Below are 26,722 nucleotides of genomic sequence, written 5' to 3' on the forward strand. Positions count from 1 at the left end.
AAGCCTAGGATGAATCCAGAATAAACGTGCAAGGAAGGGGTTAATCCCCCATCTATTAGTCTACAGGGAGGTGAGGGTTAATCTTGGCATCCCAAGGCTTTTGCCACGTGACCGAGCCTATAGAAGAAAACTACATTACCCACACTCCTGTGCGTCCCCCCCCCCTCCCCCTCCCTGAGAGATCATCAGCCAGAGCCCAGAGCAGCAGGAAAGGTGCAGGTATGTGTTCTTCTAGTGTTCCCTCCTGGCTACACAATGCCAGTGCCTGACCCCTCGCTGTGACCGCTACCTATACTGTTACCCTACACATTGATGTCATTTCCATGGTGCCCTATGACATCATAATCTAATGGGAGCTCATAGGACAGTCACTTCTATGGATCTCCACATCAAACTGAACGTAGGACAAATGTGGAGGAAGGAGGAGGACACGGCTACTATGGTACATATTAATCATGTTTGTACTGTATCTTTTGTTACTTAGCCAATTTTACGAATTATAAACGATCCAATCAGACTATGGATTCATGAAAACCTGAAGAACAATGATGATGACAGAGCTGGAATGGCCAAGTCTTCTGGAGACCCAAAGAGGAGCATAGAAGAGCATCCAAACCTAACATCGGACCAATGTAGAGGAAGGAGGAAGACCCTGGTGAGGAGCATAGAAGAGCATCCAAACCTAACATCGGACCAATGTAGAGGAAGGAGGAAGACCCTGGTGAGGAGCATAGAAGAGCATCCAAACCTAACATCGGACCAATGTAGAGGAAGACCCTGGTGAGGAGCATAGAAGAGCATCCAAACACCTAACATCGGACCAATGTAGAGGAAGGAGGAAGACCCTGGTGAGGAGCATAGAAGAGCATTCAAACCTAACATCGGACCAATGTAGAGGAAGGAGGAAGACCCTGGTGAGGAGCATAGAAGAGCATCCAAACCTAACATCGGACCAATGTAGAGGAAGGAGGAAGACCCTGGTGAGGAGCATAGAAGAGCATCCAAACCTAACATCGGACCAATGTAGAGTCTATACAGTTTATGTGGTATGTCCATCTAGGATTGCAAGCCAAACTGAATATTCCTGTACCCTGCGTTTTCTATACAGTTTATGTGGTATGCTTACTTGCTTATCCATCCGTAGCCTATCCCTCCTATGTTTTCTTACCTTAAATTTACAACCATTATAGCCTTTAACCTTTAGGCTCCATGTACACGGGACGCTGGAAATGGCCGTTTAGGAGCAGTTGGGCGTTTTTTTCAGAAGCCCCTGAACCCATCTACATTTTATCTTATCTGTCCATGTACACCAGGTCGTTTACAGTCATTTGCAGGCAGTTGCGTTCAGGGACTTTTTTTAGAACGCAATTATTTGCGTTCGAACGTGTGTTTCCCGGCGTTTCAAACGCACAAACGCGTCCGAACGCGTCCGAACGCGATGACCCGCGTTTAGCGTTCGCGTTTTTCCATTTTAAAGGGGAATAATTTCTTTGACCTCTAGGAACGGTTCTAAACGTAAACGCCCCTAAACGCCCGCTAAACGCGGGTACAAACGCGACTGAACGGACGTTTCAAACGTCCTAAAAATTCCAGCATTCAAAGGGACTTTTAACAACGTCCCGTGTACATGGAGCCTAAGGGGTATCTGCCAGTTATCTTTAAATCTTTGTGAAGTGAAACTGCAGTATATGTCCAGTCCTAATTTATCAATTCCTGATTACTAATTGGATAAGCCCCCACCCCAGGTCTAATAGTATAAAATCAGCACATCACTTGGGGAAGGCACGTGTGCAGGGGGGGGCACGTTTGCTCTCGGGGGGCTCTCTTCTCAAAGTAGGGACGATTTCTCTAAGTGGGACGCACTTCTGAATCTGCACTTCAGAGAATGCACAAAGTGAGGGAACACAGGAAAGGCTGAGATATACACCACATATACTGCAGGTGATCTCCTCCTTTTTTTTTTTTTGATAAACCTCTTCAGCTCTATCCTGGTAAAATGCACTCTCTGGCACTTCTTCTGACTGCCCTATCCTCCATCCTTAAATTCTCTCTACTTCACCCCTCTTCTCCACCCCACATCTTATATATATCACCCTCACTTCTTCTGTCCTCACCTTATTACTGCACTCACCATCTCCTGCTACTTCTAAATCCACATGCACACAAATCCTCCAGGAAACTGGGGCATGTCCCCTCATATAAATCACACTCTCATATTACCACCCTCACCTTTCTGCTTCTCCTGGCCTCTGGAGACATATCCCCAAACCCTGGGCCTCCATCTACCCATGCTCAATACACCACATACCCTACACCCTCTGGCTGCAGTCGCAGTCAGCACAATCTAGTTCCTATCTCTCTTCTTCCCAAGACTGGACTCCCTTTCTCTTGTGCCCTTTGGAACGCCCGCTCCGTCTGTAATAAACTCACCTCTCTCCATGACCTTTTCATCGTTAACTCATTTAATCTACTCGCCATCACCGAAACCTGGCTGCACGAATCCGACACTGCGTCTTCTGCTGCCCTATAACAAGGTGGTCTTCTATGGACTCACTCCCCTAGACCCAACGGACGCAAGGGAGGGGGTGTCGGGATCCTTCTAGCCCCACATAGCTCCTTTCAGGTACTTCAGTCGCCTCCCTCTCTGTCACTCTCCTCATTTGAGGTACACTGCATTCGTCTTTTCTCCCCTATCTCTCTAAGGATAGCTGTGATCTACCGCCCCCCTGGACCAGTATCAACCTTTCTTGATGACTTCTCCGCCTGGCTACCCTACTTTCTCTCTTCTGAAATCCCCACAATCATTCTCGGCGACTTCAACATCCCTGTTAATATTAACACTCCTACCACTTCCAAACTTCTCAATCTAACCTCCTCCTTTGACCTGAAGCAATGGATACACGCTTCTACTCACTCTGAAGGCAATATCCTTGACCTTGTTTTCTCCCACCTATGCACCCCGCACAACCTTTCCAACAATCCTTTCCCTCTCTCTGATCACTACCTTATTAGTTTCACTCTCTCCCTCTACTCCAACTCCTCTCCCTCCAGCTACCGTACAGTTACCCGCAGAAACCTACGCCATCTCAACCCTTCTCTTCTCTACTCTGCTACCGGCCACCTCTATGACAATATTGCACCCCTGTCCTGCACCAACCTAGCCACTTCTGTCTACAACACTTCACTCTTAGCCTCCCTGGACACATTGGCCCCCCTCACCACACACCGAATCAGACCCCGACCCCTTCAACCTTGGCAAACCGATAACACTAGAAGTCTGAAAAAGCATAGCCGTGCTCTTGAGCGCCTATGGCGTAAGACTCGGTCTCAGAAGGATTTCAACCAATATAAATCCGCCCTCCAAAAATACAATTCCAGTCTCCACACTGCCAAACAGACCTATTTTATCACTCTCATTAACAGCCTGTCATCACGCCCCTGGCAACTCTTCGCTACCTTTAACTCTCTACTCCGTCCTCCACTACCCCCTCCCACTGACTCACTCACTGCCCAGGAGATTGCCAACCACTTCAAACAGAAGATTGACACAATTCGTAAGGAAATTGTTGCTGTTCAGATACCTTCCTCCATGCCTTATGCTTCACGCCCACAAGTGCGATCATTACTTCCCTCATTCAACCCCGCCACTACAGCCGAGGTTGCTAAACTACTTCTAACGTCCACTTAACAACCTGCCCTCTGGATCCTGTTCCCTCGCAAATGCTACGTTCACCTTCTGGCCCTATTCTACACTCTCTAACCCACATCTTCAATCTCTCCCTCTCTTCTGGCATCTTCCCCAACTCTCTAAAACATGCACTAGTCAGCCCCATACTTAAAAAGCCCTCACTGGACCCAACCGATCTGAACAACCTACGCCCTATTTCCTTGCTCCCCTTTTCATCCAAACTCCTCGAACGTCTAGTCTACAACCGACTGTGCGACCACCTTGCCGAGAATAGCCTCCTCGATCCTCTTCAGTCTGGATTTCGGCCTCAACACTCCACTGAAACTGCACTCCTAAAGCTGACAAACGATCTGCTAACGGCCAAAACCAATGGACACTATTCTGTACTCCTACTTCTGGACCTTTCTGCTGCCTTTGATACGGTTGACCATCCCCTCCTCCTCAAAAAACTCCATGCCTTTGGTCTCCGTGACTGTACTCTTCACTGGTTATCTTCTTACTTATCCAACCGCACCTTTAGCGTTTCTTACAATTCTACTTCATCCTCTCCTCTTCCCTTCTCTGTTGGAGTCCCCCAAGGCTCTGTTCTTGGACCCCTCCTATTTTCAATCTACACCTCCTCTGTAGGTCAGTTGATAGCCTCCCACGGCTTCCAATACCACCTCTACGCTGACGATACCCAAATCTACCTATCCACTCCTCAGCTCTCTCCCTCAGTCTCCTCACGCATCACTAATTTACTATCAGATATATCAGTCTGGATATCAGTCTCACCACTTCCTCAAACTAAATCCATCCAAAACCGAACTTATAATTTTTCCTCCACCGCGTGCCCCTTCCCCTGATTTCTCCGTCAATATCAATGGCATTACCATCAGCCCATCCCCACATGCCAAGGTCTTAGGTGTTGTCCTGGACTCTGAACTCTCCTTCAAACCCCACATCCAATCGCTGTCCAAATCTTGCCGCCTCAGCCTCCGCAACATCTCCAAAATACGCCCCTTTCTAACCAAAGACACAACAAAACTCCTAGTTCACTCCCTGGTCATCTCGCGCCTCGACTACTGCAATTCCCTTCTCATTGGCTTACCTCTACACAGGCTATCCCCCCTTCAATCCATCACGAATGCTGCCGCCAGACTCGTCCACCTCACCAATCGCTCAGTGTCCGCCGCTCCTCTCTGTCAAGCCCTCCACTGGCTTCCGCTCACCCAACGAATTAAATTCAAAATACTTACAACATCTTACAAAGCAATCCACAGCCTAGCCCCCAGCTACATCACCAGCCTCATCTCAAAATACCAACCTAGTCACTCTCTTCGTTCTTCTCAAAACCTCCTGCTCTCTAGCTCACTCATCACCTCCTCCCATGCTCGCCTCCAGGACTTTTCCAGAGCCTCTCCAATCCTATGGAATTTCTTACCCTTATCTGTCCGATTATCCTCCACTCTATTAACTTTTAGGCGATCTCTGAAAACCCTCCTCTTCAGAGTAGCCTATCCTACCAACCCTTAACAAATGTACCTCCTTTTCTCCATCAACCCATCCCCCACAGTTATTGCCTTTTGTTTCACTTGACCCTCCCTTCTAGATTGTAAGCTCTAACGAGCAGGGCCCTCTAGTTCCTCCTGTTTTGAACTGTATTGTAACTGTATTGTCTTCCTTCACATTGTAAAGCGCTGCGCAAACTGTTGGCGCTATATAAATCCTGTATAATAATAATAATAATAATAATAATAATGTAGAGGAAGGAGGAGGACCCTGGTGAGGAGAATAGAAGAGCATTCAAACCTAACATTGGACCAATGTAGAGGAAGGAGGAAGACCCTGGTGAGGAGCATAGAAGAGCATTCAAACCTAACATCGGACCAATGTAGAGGAAGGAGGAAGACCCTGGTGAGGAGCATAGAAGAGCATCCAAACCTAACATCGGACCAATGTAGAGGAAGGAGGAGGACGTGGCTACTGTGGTACAGCGTCTTCATGTTTGTACTGTATCTTTTATACAATTATTGTTATTTAGCCAATTTGACGAATTATAAACGAACCTGTCAGACTATGGATTCATGAAAACCTGAAGAACAATGATGATGATAGAGCTGGAATGGCCAAGTCTTCTGGAGACCCAATGAGCTGGTGAGGAGCATCCAAACCTAACATAGGACCAATATAGAGGAAGGAGGAAGACCCTGGTGAGGAGCATAGAAGAGCATTCAAACCTAACATCGGACCACTGTAGAGGAAGGAGGAGGACGTGGTTACTGTGGTACAGATTCATCATGTTTGTACTGTATCTTTTATACAATTATTGTTATTTAGCCAATTTGACGAATTATAAACGATCCAATCAGACTATGGATTCATGAAAACCTGAAGAACAATGATGATGACAGAGCTGGAATGGCCAAGTCTTCTGGAGACCCAATGAGCTGGTGAGGAGCATCCAAACCTAATATCGGACCAATGTAGAGGAAGGAGGAGGACACGGCTACTGTGGTACAGATTCATCATGTTTATCTTTTTTTATACAATTATTGTTATTCAGTCCATTTTACGAATTATTAACTAACCAATCAGGCATGGATTCATGAAAACCTGAAGAACAATGAGGCTAACAGAGCTGGAATGGCCAAGTCTTCTGGAGACCCAAAGAGCTGGTGAGGAACATAGAAGAGCATCCAAACCTAACATCAGACCAATGTGGAGGAAGGAGGAGGACATGGCTACTGTGGTACAGATTCATCGTGTTTGTCTTTTTTTATACAATTAATGTTATTCAGCCCATTTTACGAATTATAAACTAACCAATCAGACTATGGACTCATGAAAACCTGAAGAACAATGATGATTATGACAGAGTCGGAATGGCCAAAGGCCAAACAAAGCTTCTGGAGACCCAAAGAGTTGGTGAGGAACATGGAAGAGCATCCCAACCTAACATCAGACCAATGTGGAGGAAGGAGGGGGACATGGCTACTGTGGTACAGATTCATCATGCATGCTTTTTTTTTTTTTTTTATACAATTAATGTTATTCAGCCCATTTTACGAATTATAAACTAACCAATTAGACCCAAAGAGCTGGTGAGGAACATAGAAGAGATTGCTACCAATGCAGCTCCACTCTGTTCTCAGAAATGTTTTCCCTCATAAAGAAGATTTGAACGTTGGTGTTAAAGAAGGAGCCATATAATCATCTGGAGGAACATCGTCATGATTGATGGGTCAATGAAGCTGAACCAGGTCTTGTAGAAGGAATATTGAAGAGAAAATTGCCAATTCTTTTGGCCTTATCTCAAGAAACTCAGCTGGAGAAGACCTGTGCAAGAGGGCAAGACAAAGAACGGGAAAGGGAGAAGAACATGATGGATGGATGACATCCAGGAAATGAATAGCTGCCCTGACGTAAAGCAGAACGGTAACCTGGCAAAAGACAAGGCCAAATGGAAAGAGATGGTGCAGGCCAGGTACCAAGTAGGAAGTTTACCAATGATCACAAGAGGTCATGGAGGTGGTAGGTCATCATCAAGGCTTATGGCTGGAATGTGATATCTTCTAGAGCAGCCTTTCTCAACCTTCAATGGCTCAACCTTTCAATGGCTGTTTTGAGGGTAGGTACCCTCTTCTTCGGCCTTTTGGCTAAGATCAAGTGTAGTATCTGTTCTTATCAGTTAGTATGGACCTTAGCTAGTACCGGCATGACCGAAATCCGGAGCGCCTGGACGTCACTAGGGTATGGAAAGTAGGTCATGTCCGGGAAAGCATGTGGGGTCCGCTGCCTCCTGATTTGAATAATTTAAGCTGTTCTTACCAGTTTGAAGGGAGCAAGAAAGCCGGTCGGTCTGTCCTGGAGGCTGGTTAGTATTGCTCCTGGATGTAATTGGCTGAGGAACGGGGATGGTGATGGGAGGGCCTTTCCTCCTGGGTTGAATCTGGCCTTGCAAAAGGCTTGTCCCCAGTTGAAGGTAGGCTCTTCCTAAGCCGTCCAAGTTCCGATGTCTGCTGGTAGGGATAGGCTGCACTGGTCTGGCTGAAGGCCGGGACCGAAAAAAGCTCATGGTGTACGTGTCCCTGGGGTGGCGTAATTCTCACTGGTGAGGGGTAGCTTATCTTGATTTTTTTGGCACCTTGGTCACTGCACCACATACACACTTTTTCTGCACCTGCCTCTTGGGATCTGCCTTTTGGCCAGGACCAGAGGAATTTTTTATTCCTGGCCGAGGGGCTTGTCAAGGTCTTGCACCTTGACACTTACCTGCACTTCTCCACTTCCCCTTCCCCACTCTTTTTTTGTGTTGTGTGTTCATGTTTTGTTTTTATTTATGTGGCGGTATACTTTATCACGGCATGATTAGTACGGCGCAGGTCCTCGGGCCTGCCCTGAAAGTCTTGGGAGGGGGTGGATATGGCCTTCTGGCTTAGTTTGCCCTCTCCCATGGGGTCTCCCTTAGGGGGAGCCCCACCTAGTACTTGGGGTGGGCTGTTTCGGCAGACCTCCCAGAGAACGGGGTCTGCCTGGTTTTGGCCAGGTGGGACCATGTGAGTACCTCAGTCCCTGTCAGGAGTCTTGCCCTCCGGGGGATCAGGGTCAGGGCCTTTCCTTTTCGGAGGAGGGCCATGTGTACGCCCAGTGCACTTTTTGTGTGTCTCAGGTTTGCGTGTGTGCACTTTTTTATGCACCGGGTGTTAGTTCGAGTGTGTTCACACACCACGGGCTTTAAAAGAGAAAAATGGGTTGTTGCTTGAATACCCGGTTCCTTATTTCAATACTTTAGAGTTATGTCTCCATATTGCCTTGGATCAATTAACATGCAAAGTTGATTTGACGATGTTGTGTTAATGTTACTTGCCAGCATTTTTTAATGTACAATATTTTACTGACAACTCCATTTAAGTTTTTTTTTTTTTTTTTTTTTTTAACTTCGTAATTTTTGGTTTTCTTAAGGTCACCCGCTCAAATAGAGGCCAGAGTCTGTTCCACGAGCCAACAAAATGGACAAGGACAAGGATGAAATAAGGAAGATATTAGATCTTACACTGGAGATCATTTATCTGCTGACCGGAGAGGTGAGGAGAATTCTGGGAGGTCACATGACATCACTCTCTTCTCTATTAATAAAACACAGACCTGACCGGAGAGGTGAGGAAGATTCTGGGAGGTCACATGACATCACTCTTATCTCTATTAATAAAACACAGACCTGACCGGAGAGGTGAGGAGGATTCTAGGAGGTCACATGACATCACTCTTATCTCTATTATTAAAACACAGACCTGACCGGGGAAGTGAGGAGGGTTTTGGGAAGTAATAACTTTAACTCTCTTGCCATACACAGGATTACACAGTAGTTAAGAAGACATCAGATGATGGACAGAGCCCTGTCTTGGTGTTTCCACCTTACTCCTTGATATCCAAAATTAAAACCAAGAAGAAGATTCTAGAAGTCATCTATAGGATTACTGAGCTGCTGACAGGAGAGGTGAGCGGTGTCGGGAATTCTGGGACATTATCCAGTAACAGACAAGGGATGTGTCTGGATGGTGACTGTATCATTGTGTGTGTCAGGTTCCTAGTTGGAAATATGTAGAAGAATGTAAGGATTTATACGAGGATGAGAAGATGGAGAGTCAACACTCATTCCTATCAACTGGTAAGAAAATAAGATCCACCAAGAGCCCCCATTTGAGTCCTTCTTAGAGCCCCTCTTATATCAGAATCCTCATCAGCATTCCACCTTACATCAAGGTCCCCATCAGAGCTCCCCCTACATCATTTCCCCATCAGTGGGTGACCCTGACCCTAGCTGCGGGACATGGCTTGGAGACCCCTGGCCTAAAGATATAGTAGAATCGAGCATTAGTCTTAGCAACCAGCATGTCAACAGTTTGTTTTGGAGGTCCTCCTAGATTGTCCACCAGATCCCCCATCGTCTGATAAACACATAGAAACAATGTATTCAGTCAGTGTGTGTTTCCTACAGATGGATCCAGTAATGGGAACCCACCAGACAGATGTCCCCGTTTTCTGTATTCCTGGGATTCCACACAGGAAAGTCACATCATCCCTCACCATCATCAGGTAGGTGGAGCTGAGACCCTCAACGTGACCTTTCACTGTACATTCCATAGGAATGATTTGTGGATATTACAAGCCAAACATAATCTTCCCCATAATTAAGCTCCGAGGGGCGGAGAAAAACACATTGCAGGCATGGCCTGGTCGGCCTGAGGTTACCAGTCACCTCTCCATATACGGGTCTGCAATTGATGTGCGGCGCATGGACTTCTTTACTCTATTTTGCTGCAGCTTGGAGCCTGGACAAACTCGTTTCCAGCCAGCCCTCACCAGGGTGTAGCCTGGGCTTCACTTCATGCCTGAGCGGCACCCACATTTTGGTATATAGTCTTAGATTATGTTCTATAATATGTCCCTTTTTTTGGAAACCTTAGAATGAAGCTATGTCTGAATTGAAGAATGAAGGTGAAGAAGAGAAAGATGACACATGTTTGAGGGATCCAGAACACGTGATGGAGAACACTGAAATTAAGGTGACTGTAAAGGAGGAAGAGGTTATTGCAGAGATCAGCACAGGTGGGTAATATATGTTGATTACAAAAGATGTTTATATGATGATGATGATCTGATGCAAAAAATTTGGCATCTTCACCATGTTCCTTCTTTATATCCCCAGCAGAGGAACACTACATCAGGAAAACCTCTAAGGGTTGCCCTACCTCATCTCCAACCTGTGATGGTGAAGATGATGTCACCACCCAAGAAAATTTAGGAACACACACTTTTACCTCAAATGCAGGACTTCACAGCAAAGATAGGTCACCAGACCCCCCTAACCCCAAAGGGCCATCTTCAGATAGGTCTCATACTGTTAGCCCGAATCCAGGACTTCATGGTGCAGGCAGACCACCTGATCCTTCTAGTTCTGAGGGATCTTCTCCCGATAGACCATATACTGATAGCCCAGATACACATGCAGGACTTCCTAGTTCAGTTACATCTCTGGACCCCTCTAATGCTGAAGAGCAGCCTGTCTCCAAACCAGAAAAGGATGAGCCTGGTCCTTGTTTTACGTGGGAGTCAAGCCTTCCTGAAGACCAGAAGATTGACACAGACATCAGCTCATTCATCTGTTCAGACTGCGGAAAAAGCTTTGCATCGCAAAGTGATCTGAAGGACCATCGGCCAACCCACACAGGAAAAAAACCATATTCGTGTTCTGATTGCGGGAAACGGTTTCCTGTGAAATCAAAACTCATCCAGCATGTCAGAGTCCACACAGGCGAGAAGCCTTTCCCCTGCCCTGTGTGTGGGAGATGTTTCACCACGAAGACCAACTTGGCCTCCCACCAGATCATCCACACGGACAGGAAGCCTTTCCCGTGTAAGGAGTGCGGAAAGTGTTTCTCTAGGCAGTCCTCCCTTTTGATGCATCAACAGACTCACAACGGCAACAAGGATTTCACCTGCAATGAGTGCGGGAAGAGCTTCGCCTTCAAGAATTATTTGCGAATCCATGAGAAGATCCACACGGGTGAGAAGCCGTTTTCCTGCTCGGAGTGCGGAAAATGTTTTGTCCAGCGGTGGGCTTTAGTCATCCATGAGCGCCTTCACCGAGGCGAAAAGCCTTACTCCTGCGCGGAGTGCGGGAGGTGCTTCGTCGATAAAGGACAGTTAGCTATCCATCAGCGCATTCATACGGGCGAGCGTCCGTACGCCTGTTCGGAGTGCTACAAGAGTTTTGTCCAGAAGTCGGCCTTGCGGAGGCACCAGAGGACGCACACAGGTGAGAGGCCGTTCTCCTGCAGCCAGTGCGGTAAATGTTTTGCACAAAAAGCCCAACTGGTTACTCATCAAAAGGTTCACACCGCCATGAAACCACCGTGCTCCTCATAGTATGAGTAATTTCCTGTTCCTCAGGAAGACCACGTCCTTTCGCTCAGGTGGAAATAATTCCGAGTGTTCTGATTTTGTACTGACAATATACATGTAATAAAAAAATGTTGACCCAACCTGACCTCCTCCTTCACTTCTCTTACCAGATCTATTCTCCTTATCAGGATCTGGTCCATGTCCATTTCTTCCAAAGGTGCAATAATTCAGAGAAGGCAATCCCCCTGCCTGCAAGGAGTACCCTACATGTAATCTGCTTAGGTGCATTCATAGAGTGTGGTCCAACTCTAATGGCCAGTACACATGATACGATATTCAGACGAAAATTTCCGTAAGAGGAGCGATCGGTCGAATATCTGTACGTTAGCGTAGAGCTTTCCACAGCTGATTTCAGATGAAAAAAGATGACGTTTAGAAGAGACGAAAGCTAGAAAAGTATTGTAAGTTAACACAACCTCTCATTTTCGTTTGACTGCTTTCTGCCCAGGCCAATTCTGACATTTCTCTCCAACATGTAAAAATCTAAAAAATTTTTGCTAGAAAATTGCTGAGAACATTGGATTGGAAGTTTGAGTAAGCAATGTATTTAGCGTGAAACGCGTCACCATTTATTGTTCCTTCTATACCTGTGATGTGATTTGATACCATAAAAAAGATATCTGTATTAAAAAAGAATAGTGCACACATGCAAAAGAAATTATTACCAAATTTTCAAGACAATCCATAAATAAAAATGGGGATTTGGTCCCACCATATGGCCATATAGTGCTCAAGCCCACCACTGCCTCAAAGTACCCCATTATCAGTGGGTCCTACACTATCCATGAAAAAGAGATGAATCCAGCCTTTCTAACCCTTGGAGATAATACTCCTTGCTGGGAAAGATGTGCAAATGCACTACAGGGGACTCCTCCTATATCCACTTGATAGAGGACACTGATAGAGTACAGGTGTGTGTGGGGGGTGGGTGAGGGTTGCTCAGCCTCGGTAGTCTGGTCAGACCGAATAGATAATAAACAAGCAAAAAATTTGGGGGAGCATACCCATGTATTTCTAAAGCTGGTGCAGCTATGAACCAAAAGACATGTGTATTAAAAAAGAATAGTGCACACATGCAAAAGAAATTATTACCAAATTTTCAAGACAATCCATAAATAAAAATGGGGATTTAGTCCCACCATATGGCCATATAGTGCTCAAGCCCACCACTACGTCAAAGTACCCCATTATTGGATTGTCTTGAAAATTTGGTAATAATTTCTTTTGCATGTGTGCGCTATTCTTTTTTAATATACATGTCTTTTGGTTCATAGCTGCACCAGCTTTAGAAATACATGGGTATGCTCCCCCAAATTTTTTGCTTGTTTATAAAAAAGATATCGTAGAGTGCATCAAATTCCAGACTTTTTGTTCTTTCAAAACCCCAAACGTTATACATATTTTTTTTATAAGCAGGGGTCCTAAAGAATAAAATAGTGTTCGTTTACAATTTTTTTATGTCACACAGTATTTTGCGATTTTTCAAATGCAATTTTTTGAGGAGGGGGGCGTAATACACTTTAATGAATTTTAATGCAAAAAAACACAATATATAACCCAATTGTTTTTTTTTTTTAGACCCTAAAGAATAAAATGGTGGGTGCAAATTTTTATGTAACAGGGTAATAATGCAGTGATTTTTCAAATGCAATTTTTTTTTTTTTTCTGAAGAAATACACTTTAATGAATTTTAACCACTTTACTACCAGTCACGTAACCTCTACGTCGGCTGACTTTGAGTGGTTATACCGGGATGATGCCTCTAGCTAGAGGCATCATCCCGGTACCGTTGTTTGAAGCCGACGGTCGGCTTTCCGTCGGTAATGATCGATGCGGCTCGGGAGCCGCTCGATCGTTACCCGGGGGGGCGGGAGGGGACTTCCCCCCCCTCCCGCCGCCTTCCGCGGCTTTGCTCGGGGCTACCGTCCCACCGGGAGCCCCGAGCACCCAGCCGGCACGTCCGCCGGCTGGATGGAGTCCCGATGAATGCCGGAAACGGCATCGATCGGGTCTCCGATGACGTAACCCGGAGGCGGCGTCCATGACGTCACTTCCGGGTTACTGTGCTGCAAAAGGCGGCAGATTTGAAAAACGGCTGTATGCAAAAATGCCGTTTTCGGCGTTTTGCATACAGGGAAGTGTAGTGGAGGGGTCTAGGGTCTTTTAGACCCTCGATCCCTCCATAAAGTGTACCTGTCACGACATATTGCTGTCACCAGGGATGTTTACATTGCTTGTGACAGCAATAAAAGTGATCAGATTTTTTTTTTTTTTTAAAAACCTGTAATAAAGTTTAAAAAAAAAGAAAAAATAAATAGGAAAAAAAAAAAAAAAAAATTTAGCCGTCCCCGTCACCGTTAGCTCGCGCACAAAAAAAAACGTATACGCAAGTCGAGCCGCAAATGAAATCGCTGTTCAAACCACACATGTGAGGTATCGCCGCGATCGCCAGAGCGTGGGCAATAATTAAAAAAAAAGAGCTACACTCTAACTCTAAACTGGTAACCGTTAAATAAATTTAAAGCGTCGCAGATTGAGATCTCTATTGACCGTAGTTTGTCGCCATCCCACGGGGGGGCGCAATTTTAAACCGTAACATGTTTGGTATCTATTTACTAGGCGTGACATCATCTTTCACAATATACAAAAAAAATGGGCTAACTTTACTGTTTAGTATTTTTTAAATGCAGTGAAATGTGATTTTTCAAATTTTTTCCAAAAAAATGGCGTTTTAAAGACCGCTGCGCAAATACCGCGTGACAAAAAATTTTGCAATGACCGACATTTTATTCTCCAGAGTCTTTGCTAAAAAAATATATATAATGTTTGGGGGTTCTAAGTAGTTTTCTAGGAAAAAATACTGGTTTTAACTTGTGAACAAAAAGTGTCCGAAATAGGGCTGGGGCTAAAGTGGTTAATGCAAAAAATATATACAACCCATTTTTTTGGTAAAACATAAAAGATGATGTTACGCCGAGTAAATAGATACCTAACATGTCACGCTTTAACAACTTGAAGACCAGGCTTTTTCTGGCACTTTTTGTTTACATTTTTTTTCGTAGAAGATTACTTATAACCCCCAAATATTATATATATATATTTATATTTTTTTTAGCAGAGACCCAATAAAATGGCGATTGTTGCAATTTTTTTGTCACTCTCAATACATATATTTTGTCAATATAGTGCTGGAAATATTATTTATTGTTGACGTCATGACATCGCTTCCGGCCTCCCAGGACCATAGAGATGGTCGGGACCATTTGGTCCATGGCCAGCTCTATGGTAACCTGGCGGCACCACCAGATTGGATACTGGGCTCCCGATCACATAGGAGAGCTCGGAGAGATGCCGGTGGGTGCCAGGAAGGGAGGGGGCACGTCTACCCCCGCTGTCTGTAAAAGCAGTCCAGCAGCTAATCAGCCGCTAGGATGACTTTTACAACACAGGGAACTGCTGGCTCAAAAAAAAAAGATACCTGCATGCATCATCCCGGTATAACAGATGAAAGCCAAGGACATCCATGGACGTCCACCCACCGGGAAGTGGTTAATGTGTAGAGTACAGAAATAATTGAACGTATTTGGTGCACGTGGCTGGAAGGGTCATGTGCACTATAATTATATCACTTCCACTGTTAGTATGGAGCTATGTTTACCTTTGTTGTTTGGGAATTTTCATACAAGATTAATAATATTTTCGGTTACATTACGATACGCACCTTTGTGGAAAATCCAAAATAATGATCGTTTGTCAAATTTTCCAATAGTGTGTACTAGGCTTCAGCTATAGGAGCTTCCAAACTGGGGCTGTAAATAAATAATACTACAATACGGCTCTAATACAAAATCAACTGCAGCTCTGGGTATACTAAATAGTGATCTGCAGCCTACATCCCCATGATTAAGCTCTGAGGAGCATAGCAAAACACGTTGGGGGCATGGCCTGGTTGGAGTCCAGGCTGAGGTTGCCAATAACTCATTGTTCAGAGGGATTTTTCAGATGTGTGACCAAAAGGAGACATTTTTAATACCCAATCTGCAGCCTACATCCCCATGATTAAGCTCAGAGGGGCAGAGTAAAACGCATTGGGGACATGGCCTGGTTGGAGTCCAGGCTGAGGTTGCCACTAACACGTTGTTCAGAGAGATTTTTCAGATGTGCAGCCAAAGGGAGACCTTTCTCATACCCAATCTGCAGCCTACATCCCCATAATTAGGCTCCGGGGGTGGAGTGAAACATGTTGGGGGCATGGACTGGTTGGGATGCAGGCTGAGGTTGCCCCTAACACATTGTTCAGAGGGATATTTCAGACGTGCGACCAAAGGGAGACCTTTCTCATACCCAATCTACATCTACACTTCCCTCCAATGTTCATCTACAGTCCAAATACAACATTAAAGCTAATGTAATTTCATCTGTTTATACCCCCCTCCCCTTTGCCATACAAATAATTAAATAAAACCTATCCATTTCCTCTATATACCTTGTTTATATACCTTATTTTGGACCCAGAGATGTCATCACTGGGTCTCTGTGGTTCTCCATGCAGTGCAGGCAGTTCATGGCTGGTGGGAGGGGCTGGCAGGGTGCTGTACATTGCTTACTGAAAACATCCCAGCACCCTGCCTCAGTGCTCCTCAGCCCTCATGCAAGCAATGGGCCTGTTTTTGGGAGGATTAATGCCTTGATGCTACCACACTAATGGCAGAAAGTGAAGAGGAACTAAAGAGTCTCTTAATGAAGGTGAAACAGGAGAGCGCAAAGACTGGCCTGACATTGAACATTAAGAAAACTAAGATCATGGCAACCGGTCCCATCACCCCTTTCGCCATAAGGGGTTAATACTTAGAATACCAGGTAAGGGTTAATCAGTTTTAGTCTTGGCTAGAGATTCCTAATCCCTTTGTATCTGAATTTGAACCCCTGGCTCGTTGTTGCCTCATCCATGAGCTTGAGACCTCCCTACGTAAGCTCAAAACCTTCATTAACAAAGGGTTAATCTCCTGCCAAAACACTGAGCCTATACAGAATCTATTAGAGAAACTACGCTACCCATAGTCCTCCACACCAGCTTCCTGTGACATCATCGGCTGAAGCCCAAATCCTCGGGAAAGGTATGTTTTGTTCACTGCACATCCAGGCTGCCTGGAGTATTATATGTGTCGAGGTTTTGGTCCCTTTTCCACAAGCTGTAATGTTCGGTCGCTTTGGAGCTGTGCGGATTTAAGCACGAATTACCCCGATTCTCTATATTTTAGAAAGTTGTACGGGAACATTTTACTACACATGGAATGTTTTAAATCTTGCTTTGTAAAATATTTTGCCCGTTTATAAAGGTCGCTGGAAAATGGCAGCATTCTGTTCAGTTGCCGAATTTCGAATAGTATATTTCCAATCACTAAACTTTGAGGGGGAACGTTATGATGTTGATGTGAAGCATACAAAGAGTGTGAAACAATTTGGTAAAGAAAAAACGACTATTGACGTGTCAAAGAAGTTCAGTGAAGACCTTCAGCAGAAGGTCTTTTTTTAGAATTGGGGGGACTATAAACGAAATAGATATTTCCACCTGTGTCGGAATTTGGATAGGAATGGCTTTATAAACTGGCCAAACCGCCGAAACTGATGTTCCTCATACTTAATAAACTGGCAAAATTGCCATAAACTGATGTTCCTCACACTTCATACACTGGCAACATTGCCTTTATTGATGTTCCCCCGCACTTTATGCACTGGCAAAATTGTTGTAATTGGTGTTCCTCACACTTCATAAACTGCCGAAACTGATGTTTTTCGTGCTTACTAGGTTGTAATAAACTATCAAAATTGCAGAAATTGATGGTCCTCACACTATAAAAACTGGTAAAATTGCTTTCAATGATGTTCCTCGCACTTCATGCACTGGCAAAATTTCTGTAAATTGATGTTCCTCATATTGTATAAACTGGCAAAATCATTGTAATTGTCCCTCACACTTCATAAACTGGTCAAAATGCCAAAACCGATGTTCCTTTCACTCACGACATTGTAATAAACTGGCAAAATTGCCGAAAATTAATGTTCCTCCTACGTTATAAACTGAGAAAATTACCATAAATTGATGTCCCTCACACTTTGTAAACTGGCAAAATTGTTGTAATTGATGTCCCTCTCACTTCATAAACTGGCCAAACTGCCAAAACCAATGTTCCTCATGCTTACAACGTAAAAAAAAAACTGGCAAAATTGCAGAAATTTATGTTCCTCCCACTTAATAAACTGGCAAAATGTTCCTCACACTGTATATACTGGCAAAATTGCCATTATTGATCTTTCTCACACTTCATAAACTGGAAAAATTATTGTAATTGAAATCCCTCACAATTCATAAACTGGCAAAATTGGCTAAACTGCCAAAACCGATGCTCCTCACACTTACAACTTTGTAATAAACTGGAAAAATTGTCATTATTGATGTTCTTCACAATGTATAAATTGGCAAAATTGCTGTCATTGATATTCCTCTCACTTCAAAAACTGGCCAAAATGCCAAAACTGATGTTACTGACGCTTACAAAAATGGCAAAATTGCTGTAATTGATATTCCTCGCATTTCATACGCTGGCAAAGTTGCCGTATGTGGTATTCCTCATGTCATATTCCATAAACTGGCCAAACTGCCGAAACTGATGTTCCTCACACTTAATAAACCGGCAAAATTGTTGTAATTGATGTTCTTCACTTTTCATACACTGGCTAAATTGCCATTATAATGTTCCTCAAATTTGACAAACTGGCATATTTGCCATAATTGATGCCCCTCACACTTCATAATCTGGTAAAATTGCCATAATGCATGTTCCCCACTAGAACTTCTGTCTGCCTTTAGTTCTTTTTTTTTTTGGTCCCCCCACTCCAGAGATCTTCACTCGCTTTCTTTCTGGTGACTACACTATAAGTGAGAGGAATTTTCTCCACACAAATAGTAATAAATGATAGGTTCTGACCCTTCCCCAATATACTCTAAAAGTGATCTAGTTTTTGCCTGCATCCCTGTTGTAGAGATTCCCCTCACTTCCAGTCCCAGAGTATCCACAGGAAGTGGGAAAAAAATCTTCTAACTGGGAATACAGAAAAATAAAAAACCTTAAAAGGTGTTTTAAGCTGCCCTCACGCCTTGAGTCAACCCTTACCAAGTGAACATGGAAGCTGCCATTGGTTACCTCTCTTGGCTGTTAGGCTGATCCAATGGCTTCCAAATTAGAAACTTTGACCATGAGCAAATAAGCAAAGTTTGAACTCTCTTCTGGCTTTCTTGGCATGTAGACGTGTTCCAGGTCAGTGACCTTGTAAGGGTGCAGGAAACCAGACAGAGATGCAGGTAAAATAAGGCAGTTTATTGGAGCAAATAACAATAAACACACAGCAAGAGAAAGGAGCAGTTGGGGTCAGGTCCAAAAGCAGGTAGTTATCCAAGCCGGGGTCGAGTCCAGAAGTGGGTAGTCTGCCAATGCCAAGTCATCTGCCGATGCAGGGTCGAGAACCAGAAGAGTCATCAGCCAAGCCTGGTCAGACATGGAGGAACATGGAGTACAGAAGACTGCTAACAGTGATGCACCTTGGAGCACAAACGCAAGGGCAAGGACTGCAACTAATCAGGTGATTGATATAGTCAGATGTGCAGCATCATCACTGTGCGACGCCCAAGCAGCAGGCAAGTGATGATGCAATCAGAGTTTATAAGACGCTGCAGTCTGCACATGTCCAAGATGGCTGCCAACAGGAGGGCAAGGTAAGACCTCGGCAGACCCTCTATTAAAGCAGAGTCCTCGTTTTTTATTTTTTTCACGTTTCCGTTCTTTTACCACTCTTCAGAAATCCTGATAATTTTCTGTTTTGGCAAACATTTTAATCCTGGATGGTCCACCGGACGTTGTTGTTTCATCGAGACCCCATATAGTCCACAATGGTAAATAATAATCTCTAATCACTGTAGAGAGTCCTTCTATGAAGGATGGAGTAAACTCCTCATTTTCTCCCCTCCAACATTTTGGCACAACACATTCCACCTTGTACAGCTTATATTGGTCTTCTTCTCATAGGTTATTAGAGGAAAAGAGGTCCATTCTTGACCCTAGTATTCGCAATTTGCTGAACACCTGCCTATTTAGCAAACTACCATGAAGCGTTTTGTTGGTAATGCTGATCTACCACCCATGGACCAATGTTGTTTAATATTATGTGATGCACAACTATCTCTTGACCATATAATGATGTTTTCTTGGATCTACACTTCAGGGACAGTTGCTCCAACACAGATACATGTGTGTCCTCCAAGCAAGCAATGGACAAGCACAAAATATACATAAAAGAGTTATTAGATCTTACGTTGGAGATCATCTACCTGCTGACTGGAGAGGTGAGGAGGATTCTGGGAGGTCACATGACATCACTCCTATCTCTATTAATAAAACAAAGAACTGGGCGGAGAGGTGAGGAGGATTCTGGGAGGTCACATGACATCACTCTTATCTCTATTAATAAAACACAGACCTGACCGGAGAGGTGAGGAGGCTTCTGGGAGGTCACATGACATCACTCTTATCTCTATTAATAAAACACAGACCTGACCAGAGAGGGGAGGAGGATTCTGGGAGGTCACATGACATCACTCCTATCTCTATTAAAAAAACACAGACCTGACTGGAGAGGTGAGAAGGATTCTGGGAGGTCACATGACATCACTCTTATCTCTATGAATAAAACACAGACCTGACCGTAGAAGTGAGGAGGATTCTGGGAGGTCACATGACATCACTCTATTATTAAAATACAAATGTGACTGGAAAGGAGAGAAACATCTTCTGTGAATTAATTTAGTAAAAGTTGTTTTTCTATATACAGGACTACACAGTGGTCAAGAAAACATCAGGTGATGCACAATATCCCATCAACATGGACTCATCTCACTTCTTGGCATCTGAGAGTAACACCAACAAGAAGATTCTCGAAGTCACTAATAGGATCCTTAAACTGTTGACAGGAGAGGTAAGCGATACTCAGAATTATGGGAAAGTATCCAGTTAGCGGCATTTTAATAATTTGGTGTCTATATATTGCTTTTTCTTGATACAGGGTTGGGAGTACATAGAAGATTCTAAGGATCTATATAAGGATGAGAACTCAGAGATTCAGCAGATCATTCCAACTACTGGTGAGTCAACAGAAGACTATACCTTTCCTCATCTGAAGATCTACTTAGATCCCCCATCATCTGATAAACAGAACTTCAGTAAAACAAAGCCCCCCTTACATCAGCGTCCCCATCAGAGCCCCCTACCCTAGAGTCCACCTTAAGAGGCCTTAGAGTCCTTATCTTAGAGTCCATATCATAGTCTAGAGGTTTGACTAGAACCTTCAGGGACTCAGTGCAAGAAACCATGGTGAGCCCCCTTTCCATCGGTCCTGGGGTCCTTTGTTCCTGTGCCCTTCCCTTTGAGCCTGATACCCTTTTCTCTTGGCTCAGTGTCCTTCCCACTGATCCTGGGGAATTTACTCCCATCACGGGCCCTTTATAAGCCCCTGTAACACATAAGGTTGCGTGACAAGTCAAAACACATTAATTTCAATGGACGATTTGAGTGCCATAGACTGCAGTGTTAAATCACAAGTCACAAGGAAATCACAAGCAAGTCCAAGGAAATCGCAAGCAAGTCGCGCGACATTGGTGTTGCAACAGTGTGAACCGAACCTTACAATCCCGCAGCGGGTTTCCCCCATGATGGCAGAACACCAGGGCCCAGTTACAAGTGCGATATTAGCAACCCTGGTAGTTCCACCACTGTCATAATCTCCCCCTTAAGTCAGGGTCTTCTTCAGAGCCCCCCTTACATCAAGGTCCCCATCAGAGATCCCCTTGCATCATGTTCCCATCAGTGGGTTTCCCCCACAGTGGTGGAACGCCAGGGCCCTGTCACCTGTGTGACCTTTGCGACCCTGGTAGTTTCGCCACTGTCATAGTCCCCCCCTTAAGTCTGGGTTTTCTTCAGAGCCCCCCTTGCATCAAGGTCCCCACGAGAAATCCCCTTACATCATGTTCCTATCAGTAGATGACCCTGACCCTAATTTTGGGATGGTTTTGCCGTATTTTTGTTGACCCCTGGCATAGAAATATACAGTAGTAGAAGTAAGAGTTTGTTTTAGCAACCAGCATTGTGTCAACAGTTTGTTTTGAGGGCTTGCCTAGATTGTCCACCACTGAATTAGCAGCACCACCTAGATCCCCTATCATCTGATAAACACATAGAAACAATGTATTCAGTCAGTGTATGTGTTAGCTCAAATCTCGTCAGGAGGCAATTTACAAGATGATATACGGCCCTTCAGTCCCAATTTCCCTAGATAGTGAATTCTCTCTCGTCTGGCCAGGAGGTGTGACGACACATAGCACTCAAGCTTAGTACAGACACAACTGTTTATTTCAAGTTTCGCTCTCCCATTTAAAGGATATTTTGGCGGCAAAAACTGCTTGAAACTGGTTACAGTTCATGAGTCAATTTAACAATAGAACATATCTCACAGAAACAGTACATGAAAAGGTCCTTGTACATGAAAAGGTCCAACGTCTTGCCATCTATATGCAAAATACAGCTGTCTGCTGTCCAAGGTGTATGAATGAGTGTTAGTCTGGCTCGTTAATGACATTAGCAAGGGCCCACATTCCATCGTAGAATGAGCCCTAACAAAATGTAATATGAAATATAATTTTTTAGTAAGGCACGTTGATACACTCTTTCAGTATGTGTTTCCTACAGATGGATCCAGTAATGGGAACCCACCAGAGAGATGTCCTCATCTTCTGTATTCCACACAGGAACATCATAAGATCCCTCACCATCATCAGGTAGGGTCTCATTGTCTCCATCTTGTAAGATCTTTAGAGATGATCTGAACCCATGTTGTATGTAGTCTTTTATTGTAAAGATATTACTTTTTTTATTATTTTTATGGGTTTAGGTTCAAGAGTCGGCCGATGTAAAAGTTGAAGGTAAAGAAGAAGCTGTAGAGATGTGTATGATAGGTGGTCCGCACTCTAAAGATAAAGTTAAAGTGAGGGTGACCATTAAAGAGGAAGGCATTTTTCCAGAGGCCAGCACGGGTGAGTAATCGCTTTTGAAAAGCTTTATTTTAAGTCATTATATAAAATTTCTTAAAGCAGCATTAAATTCTCAATAATATAAAATAAACATATACACATACAAATTTTGTATGTATAAAGTGCTTAAATAAGAACCATATACAACTTAACGTGCAGTGACAAATTCAAAAACCACTTCATAAGGTTTCCATCAAATAACTCGATATGTATCCACACTTCTGTTTTCAAAGTGTAAACCAGTGCTTCCACCACTGTGTACCACCATTAAAGAGCTTTTTTACCAAATGACATGGACCATTAGATTATAAATGGTCAACAGCGATAAAGCTCACTGTTCACCAAATTTCACCCTGGTCTAGGCTCCATCTCCAGTATGGACCACCTCCGTCACCTCTGGACATCACCATCAAAATGAAAAACAGCACAGATCCATCGTGAAGTATGTAAAAAAATAAGTGTGACCCAAAGCAAGGTGCCACTCAAGGCTCCACCAGGTCCTCTTGCATGAAAAACTGCTAGGGGTGCTGGTAAGGACAGAGCTCATCCCAGCTCAAAAGATTTAATGGAGAAAGGAAGTCCTAAAAGTCACACACCACAGCAAAACCCTGTAAGGAGGTGTATAACAGCCTCAGCCTAGGCTCCAACCAGGGGGCGTGGCCTGGCTGGAGCCCAGGCTAAGGCTGTCTTACACTCCCTTACAGGGCTTTGCTGTGATGTGCGGCTTCTAGTAGGGAAAGGAAGTCCTAAAAGTTGCACATCACAGCAAAACCCTGTAAGGAGGTGTATAACAGCCTCACCCTGGGCTCCAATTAGGGTAAGTAGCCTAGTTGGAGCCCAAGTTGAGGCTGTCATACACCTCCTTACAGGGTTTTGCTGTGATGTGCGACTTTTAGGACTTCCTTTCCCTACTAGATGTAAAAACTAAGCCTTTATTAAGAACTCACAAGTTGGGCCCATATAGCAAAAACATTCAAATTGCATCATTGTAGTGACTAATTTCTTTATAGGAGATTGATCCTCAGCGCTGGACTCTATGCCTGATAAAGCCATGTCATAGGCGCGTCCTACGCGTTTTATAAGAAATTTGATTTAACTTCTATTAAGTCATTGTTTAGGTCTATTGATGAAGCACAGCTTTTTCCACAGTTAGAATGCTATTAGCTGGTAATAGGACCGTGACCATGTTCCTGGTAGACTATTGGGTAGCTGTAGTAACCTCTATTATGTTATAAATTGTTTTTTTTTTTGTTTCTTTTTTTATAAACCTCAGATGGGCACCTCAACTGTGACCTAGAAGATAACATCATAATTCAAGATTGTCAAGGAGAAAATCCCGCTTCACAAAATAGCCATCACAGTGAGGAAAGTTCATCAGATCTCTCTAATGAGGAGGAATCTTCTTCAGATCAGGCAGATAGTGTTCCTCCAGCTACATTTTCAGGACCTCACATCATGAATAGGCCACCTGTTTCTCCTAATTTTGAGGAAACCTCTGCTGATAACTCACAAGGTGTCAGCCCAGTAATCTTTCCAATATCTAGATCACCAGATGCCTCTAAACCAGAGGAATCTCCTTCCAATAGCTTAGAAACAGCTTCTCCAGGATCATTGGATCCCTCTATCCCCGAAAACCAACCTGTCTTTAAGTCAGAGAAGGATGAACCTGGTCCATGTACTGAAAAGAGTAAATGTCTTGCAAGGGCATCAAATATTGCTGAAGATCCAAAAACGGACACTGATATAATCTCATTTATATGTTCGGACTGTGGGAAAAGCTTTGAGGAGCAAGAAGAACTTGACCAACACCGGAGGACTCACACCGGGAAAAAGCCTTATTCATGTTCTGATTGTGGGAAACGGTTTCCAGTGAAATCAAAACTCATCCAACATCTGAGAGTCCACACTGGCGAGAAGCCCTTCCCCTGTGCGGTGTGCGGAAGATGCTTTACCACCAAGACCAACCTTGCCACGCATCAGTCCATCCACACAGAAGAGAAACCGTTCCCATGTTCTAAGTGCGGGAAATGCTTCTCAAGGAAGTCATCCCTCCTGACCCATCTCCGGATTCACAACGGGGACAAAGATTTCACATGTGGAGAGTGCGGGAAGAGCTTTACGTTAAAATGCTATTTACGGATTCACGAAAAGATTCACACTGGCGAGAAGCCGTTTTCGTGCTCTGAGTGCGGAAAATGCTTCCTCCAGCGGTCAGCCTTTGTCAAACATCAGCGCCTTCACCGAGGAGACAAGCCGTTTTCTTGTCCGGAGTGCGGGAGGTGCTTCCTGGAGAAAGGACAGCTCGCTATTCATCAGCGCATACACACAGGGGAGCGGCCGTATGCCTGTTCCGAATGCTATAAAAGTTTCATCAAAAAGTCTGATCTTCAGAGGCACCAGCGAACACACACGGGTGAAAAGCCTTTTTCCTGCAGTGAGTGCGGGAAATGCTTTACACAGAAAGCTCACCTCGTCGCCCATCAGAGAGTTCACACGGGCGAGAAGTCATCTTCCTGTTCAGAGTGTGGCAGGTGTCCCCGGAAGTCTCTTTCTGGTCAGCACCAGGAAGGTCACTCTCACTGTCTCTGATGAAGAACAATCCCAAGTTTTGTAGGTAGCATTTGTTTAAGCAAAGACTAAAAATGTGTAATAAAGTGTGGCCTCAGCGCTGACCCAACTCTGCCTCTGTTCATTCTGCTTGATACCCACTTGAAGACCAGGCCTTTTCTGATACTTTTTGTTTACATGTAACAATTTTTTGCTAGAAAATTTATTAGAACCCCCAAACATTATATATTTTTATAAAGCAGAGGATCTATAGAATAAATTGGTGGGTTTTGCAATTTTTTTTATGTCACACGTTATTTGCGCAATATTTTTAGGAAAAATTACACTTTTTTTTTAATTTGAATGCAAAAACACATGATACATAACCCGATTTTCGGCAAAATATAAAAGATGATGTTACGCCGAGTAAATAGATACCAAACATGTCATGCTTTAAATTTGTGCAAGCCCGTGGAACCGCAACAAACAACGCAAATTTTACTATCCATAGGCGATGCTTTAAAAACATTTACAGGTTATCACTGTAGATTTACACAGTATATCTGGTTCTAGAATTACTGCCCATGATCTGACGTTTACGGTGATATCTCACATGTGTGGGACAATCGCTGTTTGCGTGTGTACGGGACCGACGTGTGTTTTCGCCTTTGTGCGCAAGCACAGGACAGGGGCACTTTAATTGCTGTCGCAAATAATGTAAACGTCCCTTATAACAGCTATAGGCATGTGACAGGTACTCCTTATGGAGGGATCTGAGGTCCATAAGACTGCAAATCCCTCCTCTGCCCTTAAAAGCATTGACCGGATTGGTTTTGTTGGGCTCTTTGATATAGTAACTCCAGATCCCTCCTCTGCCCTTAAAAGCATTTGACCACACCAATATCAAGGAGATTGTGGAGATTAAATGCTTTTTATTTTAAAAATGGTGCCGTTTACATCTGGGTCACCCGGACTTGATGTGACATCATTGCTCCGGGTTACTATATCCTAGAGCCCAACAAAGTTGATCCAGCTGGTTGCACCAGCTGGTTGATTGGGACGGGAAATCCCCGTAAAGCCGTAACAGACATTCATGGATAGATGGATTCAAAGGTTTTGTCTTTGGTTCTTCTTTAGGTGCCCCTTGTTGGGTGTGGGCACTAGTTAGTATTTTCATGATGTAATAAGATGGGCACAGTGGGAGTTATCCTTTTCTTCTCCGGTTGAACCTGGCTTGGTGCATCAGACTTGTCCCTGGTTGAAGACAGGGCTGAGAGATGCTAGGAGCTCCCGGTGATGTGCCCCCTGAGGGTGATTTTTCAAGGGGTGCCAGAACATCACTATGGATATGGGACCCCACTGTGCTTTCCCTGGCACTAGGACACGTCACTAATTGCTTTTCT

General features: G+C 44.1%; 3 protein-coding genes across 5 annotated transcripts; all 3 read left to right on the plus strand.

Annotated features, from left to right (window-relative positions):
- The first annotated feature begins 169 nt into the window (after positions 1 to 169).
- On the plus strand, positions 170 to 25,437 carry LOC309562662 (uncharacterized protein). Of its 2 annotated transcripts, none has more exons than XM_082266938.1 (7): positions 170 to 219; positions 8,633 to 8,754; positions 9,024 to 9,167; positions 9,254 to 9,338; positions 9,669 to 9,766; positions 22,634 to 22,775; positions 24,046 to 25,437. In XM_082266938.1, exons 2-7 carry the CDS (start codon positions 8,680 to 8,682, stop codon positions 25,359 to 25,361), a joined length of 1,860 nt encoding a protein of 619 aa, XP_082123064.1. In that variant the 5' UTR covers positions 170 to 219; positions 8,633 to 8,679; the 3' UTR covers positions 25,362 to 25,437. The 2 variants fall into 2 exon arrangements, with proteins under 2 accessions (XP_082123064.1, XP_082123065.1); XM_082266939.1 differs by lacking the exon at positions 170 to 219 and adding an exon at positions 6,791 to 7,201.
- Positions 10,046 to 11,652, plus strand: LOC309562751 (uncharacterized protein). 2 transcript variants are annotated; one of them, XM_082267042.1, is made up of 2 exons: positions 10,046 to 10,279; positions 10,383 to 11,652. In XM_082267042.1, exons 1-2 carry the CDS (start codon positions 10,147 to 10,149, stop codon positions 11,597 to 11,599), a joined length of 1,350 nt encoding a protein of 449 aa, XP_082123168.1. In that variant the 5' UTR covers positions 10,046 to 10,146; the 3' UTR covers positions 11,600 to 11,652. The 2 variants fall into 2 exon arrangements, with proteins under 2 accessions (XP_082123168.1, XP_082123167.1); XM_082267041.1 differs by having other exon boundaries at positions 10,047 to 10,279; positions 10,380 to 11,652.
- On the plus strand, positions 16,648 to 22,568 carry LOC309563404 (oocyte zinc finger protein XlCOF29-like; the record flags this gene model as incomplete). Its single annotated transcript, XM_082267798.1, has 5 exons — positions 16,648 to 16,752; positions 19,916 to 20,036; positions 20,522 to 20,665; positions 20,753 to 20,831; positions 22,432 to 22,568. Exons 2-5 carry the CDS (start codon positions 19,962 to 19,964, stop codon positions 22,566 to 22,568), a joined length of 435 nt encoding a protein of 144 aa, XP_082123924.1. The 5' UTR covers positions 16,648 to 16,752; positions 19,916 to 19,961.
- Positions 25,438 to 26,722: the final 1,285 nt, after the last annotated feature.

Source organism: Pelophylax lessonae (assembly GCF_965119305.1).
Source record: "Pelophylax lessonae genome assembly, chromosome: 9".
Lineage (NCBI taxonomy): Eukaryota > Metazoa > Chordata > Amphibia > Anura > Ranidae > Pelophylax > Pelophylax lessonae.